The following is a 4,978-nucleotide window of genomic DNA, read 5'->3' as shown; positions in this document are numbered from 1 at the left end:
AGAATCTTAAATACTTTATAACTACTTATAAACTCACTGAATGACAGATATGATGATCTGAGTTCTTAAACTGCTTTTATTTTACAATACACTACTGTTCTGACAGTCAGAACTCAATGACAGATGCCCTCTCATAATGAGAGCAAGATATATTATTCAATGTAACAGATACTTGCTGAATGAACTGAGAGCATCAGCTCTTAAATCTACAGATACTAGTTAATCAAGATGAAATAGCTCACAGTACTATACATGCTTCTCTGATTAGAACTGTCACTGATATCTCAACTTCTTCTGAACCTACATTAGATGAGCTATAATATACAGCAGCTCAAACTAAGGAACTTCTCTAAGCACTCACTGAAGCAGTATAACAAGAAGTACTCTGATTTTTCTCATAATTATATGTAAGAACTGACATCTCAGAATATTCAATTGATGATAATAACACTCTATATTTTCATAAACAACACTGAGTCTCTCACTCTGAATTCTTACACACTCAGATAATGCAAGAGATACATGATTCATATATAACTGATCATTCAGACTGTGAATAACTGTATAGAATGATCTTCTGAAAGTTCTATTAATCTGAGATATTAAACAGTATCAGATACTTCATTCAAAACTACAACTACTGTTCTTTCATTATCTTATAAATGAATTATAGAAAAGATCTACTGAAATCACTTAATATTTCTAATAGAATCTGATTAGATGTAGTAATTAACTTCACTATTAATCTATCTAAGAGTAAGAATTATAGAAACAGTCTGATCATTATTAACTCACTAAGTAAAGATATAATATTGAAATCTTATAATAAGATAAATACTGAAAAGGTCACTGAAGCCTTCTTACAGAGTTCATTCTATCAGATATATAAGTTGCTGAGATCAATAGTATCAGATTAGAGCTGCTAATTTGTGAGCACTCTCTGAATAAGAATCTGTCAAGTTCTCAAGATTATATATTATCTGTTAACTATCTATCACTCTGAGACTGATGATGCATTAGAATGAATAATTCAGACTGTAAAGAACTATCTATGTAAGTTCTGTAATCACTTATAAGATAATTGACATGATCTACTTCTACACACAGAGACAACTATCAATGAATGAGATGCTGTTTCAACAGATATAAGCCTGTTCTTTCTTACACACAGTTATCACATGAAGGTGTTAAATCTTCTAGAGACTACACAGTTCACATCAGATTCTCACAGTTCAATTCAGATTATTAATAATATAGTAACAAAGCTCTGATATATCTGTGATTAATCAGGGATCTTCATGACAACTGTGAAACAAGATTAAGAGAATTAAATCAATATTTACTAAGACTCTGCTGAATAATATAAGATAGAAGATCTGATATAATTGAATCTTAAGAATATACAAATCATATATTCATCTCATACACTAGATTACTGTCATATCAAGTATAAAGTGATAGAAGTTCTAGATAGTCATAACTACTGTCTTGACATATTATCAGAGATTCATGATGTATTTCATACAAGCTTGTTTCATCATACTATCACTGATTCATTCTCTTCTCAGCTGACTTCTAACTGACAGTTATCAGACATCATAGAAGAAGATAATGAGCTTGAGTGAGAGATTGAGAATATTCTCAATGAGAGACTCTGTAGTCATGACTAATAATATCTTATGAAATGAGTCAGCTATAATCAATCAATCTGAACTCTGAGTTCTGTATTATTTAAAACAGCAGTTCTTGACTGATGAGAACTGCTTCTGAAAGAGAGAGACTAATTTGACAGACTGTGCCTGATCAATTATATAGATGATTTCACTTCACTTCATAGATTCTTTCACTTCACTCTCAAACTCATATGCTCTGATTCTCAGCCATTCTCAATCGCCGATCCTCGGCTGCTATAAATGTGTATAGATTCTTCCGCTCTGAAGCTTCACTGCATACATCATTATATAAATGTATAAATATTCACTTCAATTGCTGATTTCTGCACTTTTTCTTTCTTTTCTTCTCTAACGTTTTTCTCTTTGTTATATAAGACCTATATATTATACCGATCTATTCGGTGTAGGCCCCTTACACAGCAGTTCTTTTCTCAGTTAATAACTGATATTGAACTTCAAAAATCAGTTATAGCTATAATTGAGACATCTTTCTTTGAAAATTCTATTATTTTGACTCCAATGCCTGAATTCAGTGCAGAACTCCTCATTCAGAATGAGAATCTCTGAAAATCAGCAATAGAATCTCTACTGAATACAATAATTCTATTCTGAGAAAGATGAAAAGTGAGACAAATTCATTCTTCATGATATTTCAGTTGAAATTTTTGACTGTGAGAAAGAAATGCTACTTCTTAAAAATGAATTAGAAGAATACAATTCTATTCCACTAAGAAAAAAGCCTGTGTGACTTAATTCAATTGAGTTCAGACAGAGCAGAAGAAATGCCTCTGTTCTAGTATATACAAAAACACTTGAATAATCAAGAATCTCTGAAGTAAGAGTAGCAGATTTCAAAATAAGAATTCATGAATTCAAAGACTCAAGAATGAATCTCAAAGCTCAAACACAGTGTTCAAACTGTCAAAGATATGAACACTTTACAATCTCTTGTTTCAGAGACTCAAAATGCACATTCTGTGCTAGAGATCACAAAACTAGTAAGCATAAATGTGAAACATGCTTAAAAAGAGAGGAAATATGTCAACATACTCTGCTTAAGTGCTTCAATTGCAAAGAAAAATATGCATCTAGTTCAAAAGAATGTGTATTTGCTTCAAGAACTCAGAAGAACTGAAGAAAAGATGAAGCTCAAAGTGAATCTAAAACTGAAGAGAAAAGTCTAGCTAGTAAATCTATAACTGTAAGCTTAAAAAGAAGAAACTCTCAAATGTCTAGATCTTCAAACTTCAATTCTTCAGCTAAATATAAACAGAATTTGAATTCTTAAATATCTGTTAAGATTAGAGAATTGAGAAATGACTCTGGTGATAAACTAGATAGAATGCAAGCAGTTGAGATTCCTGCTTTTTAAAATAGTTATAATCTACTATCTAATGATAGTGATTAGATTCTACTCTATCTTCACTCTCTTTTAGTATGAATGTATAACAAAAACAATAAAAAAAGTTTAAAAACTCTTCAAAAATCACATTTATTTAAAACAATATGAATAGAAACTCAAATTGTATTTATTCTTATCTTCAGATTGCATTTGAATAAAAAGTTAACTTTGTACTTCTTTAAGAACTAAACTTTGATACTGAGCAAAAGTATATTATTTCTCATTCAAGCTATTACTGCTTTCTTTCTGAAAAATCTGAGATAAAATCAAGAGTAGTGATCTATGAGAGAAGAAGATCAAGATATTAATTTAATCTGAGATTTGATATCATATCTGACTCTGATATTCTAGTGAAGTGATATTATAGATAAAGTTAATGAGTTTGATACTATTCAACTTATAAATATCTATAATGAAAAGTCATTGAAAGAAAACAATAATATCTGAACAATTAATAGAGAATTTTTGAATATAACTCTCTTAAAAAACTCTATAATTGCAGAAGATTTCAATACACATCATCTCTGATAAAACTCAGAGTGCATAAGAACAGTAAGAGCAGATAAACTGATTGAATGAACTTTTAAGCATTCAATAGATTTAGTTAACAAGTCAGAAAAATAAACATTCTTTAGAAAAGACATGAAACAGAAATCTATCATAGATCTAACTTTCATATCATAAAATCTAATTGAAAGAAGACTTATAAACTGATTTATTAATTCAAATAAAACCTCAGAATCAGATCATGAGATTATTCAATTTGATATTGAACTGAGTGAAAAACAAAGAAGTGAAAATCCTCTTCTCTCTAATCAGTATAACTTTGAAAAAGCTGATTGAAAAGCAGTTGAAGAAAGAGTAAAATAGCTGAAATCTAAAAGACAGAGTAAGCTCTATTGAAATCAAAGTCAAGATATCTCAAATAAAATACTTGAGAATAGAGTAAAGCTGATTACATCTATTCTTCTAATAAGTATTGAAGAAAATATTTCAAAGAAAAAGTCTTCTAAGTATTTCAAACCTTGATGAAATGAGAATATCACTTTTAAAAGAAAGTAATTAGTCACTGCTAAGAGAGATTGAAAGAATAACTTAATATCTGATGAAGAATTCAAAGCTATTTGAAATGAATATTTTTCAGATATTAAAAAACTCAAAACAGATTACTGAAACAAATTTCTTGAAGAAGTATAAGAAAAAGAAGTTTTTAAAGTTTTTAACTATACTAAAACAAGAAGTGTAGCAAAGCTTTCAATCTTAGAATATGAATTTCAGAATGAACTATATACAGCAAACTCTTTTAAGGAAAAATGTCAAACTTTTATGAGAATTCTCTTTCAAAACTCATCACATTTAGAAGAGAAGAATATGTCATTTCATGAATATATTGATGAAAATAACTGAGAATGGCCTGACTTACATGTGATGAACTAGAGTCAGTAATATTCTCAAGTTCAATTAAAACTGCTGCAGAGCCTGATTCAATTAATCATTTAATTATTCAAAACATATATTTCTACTTGAAGAATGAATATTTTGAGCTCTTTTTCAATCTCTTAAAAAATAGTTATCATTCTGAATACTGAAGAGAAGCTACTGAAGTAATCCTTATAAAACCTAATAGAAAAGCTTCAATTTCTAAGTTATATAGAGTAAAATCTCTATTGAACTGTTTGAAAACAGTTCTAGAAAAGATAATAGCTACTAGATTATCTTTTATAAGCTCTATTAGTGATTCTCTTCTATTTAATGAATAAATGAGAGATAGAAAATAATGTTCTGTAATTGACACTGTTCTCTCAGTTATTCATGATATTCAAGTAACAAAGTATGAAGACCTGGTCTCAACTGCAGTTTTTATTGATATAAAAGATGCATTTGATCATATTTCAAAGTCTAA

General features: G+C 29.0%; 1 protein-coding gene across 1 annotated transcript; it reads left to right on the top strand.

Annotated features, from left to right (window-relative positions):
• Positions 1-2,583: 2,583 nt before the first annotated feature.
• On the top strand, positions 2,584-2,776 carry BDBG_17821 (uncharacterized protein; the record flags this gene model as incomplete). Its single annotated transcript, XM_031725459.1, has 1 exon — positions 2,584-2,776. A coding segment is annotated over one exon (192 nt), but the record flags the coding sequence as incomplete, so codon positions are not given.
• Positions 2,777-4,978: the final 2,202 nt, after the last annotated feature.

The sequence above is a fragment of the Blastomyces gilchristii genome (genome assembly GCF_000003855.2).
Source record: "Blastomyces gilchristii SLH14081 genomic scaffold supercont1.26, whole genome shotgun sequence".
In the NCBI taxonomy this organism is placed as follows: Eukaryota; Fungi; Ascomycota; class Eurotiomycetes; order Onygenales; family Ajellomycetaceae; genus Blastomyces; species Blastomyces gilchristii.
The sequence above is the reverse complement of the archived record's forward strand: the minus strand, read 5'-3'. Positions and strand labels throughout refer to the sequence as shown.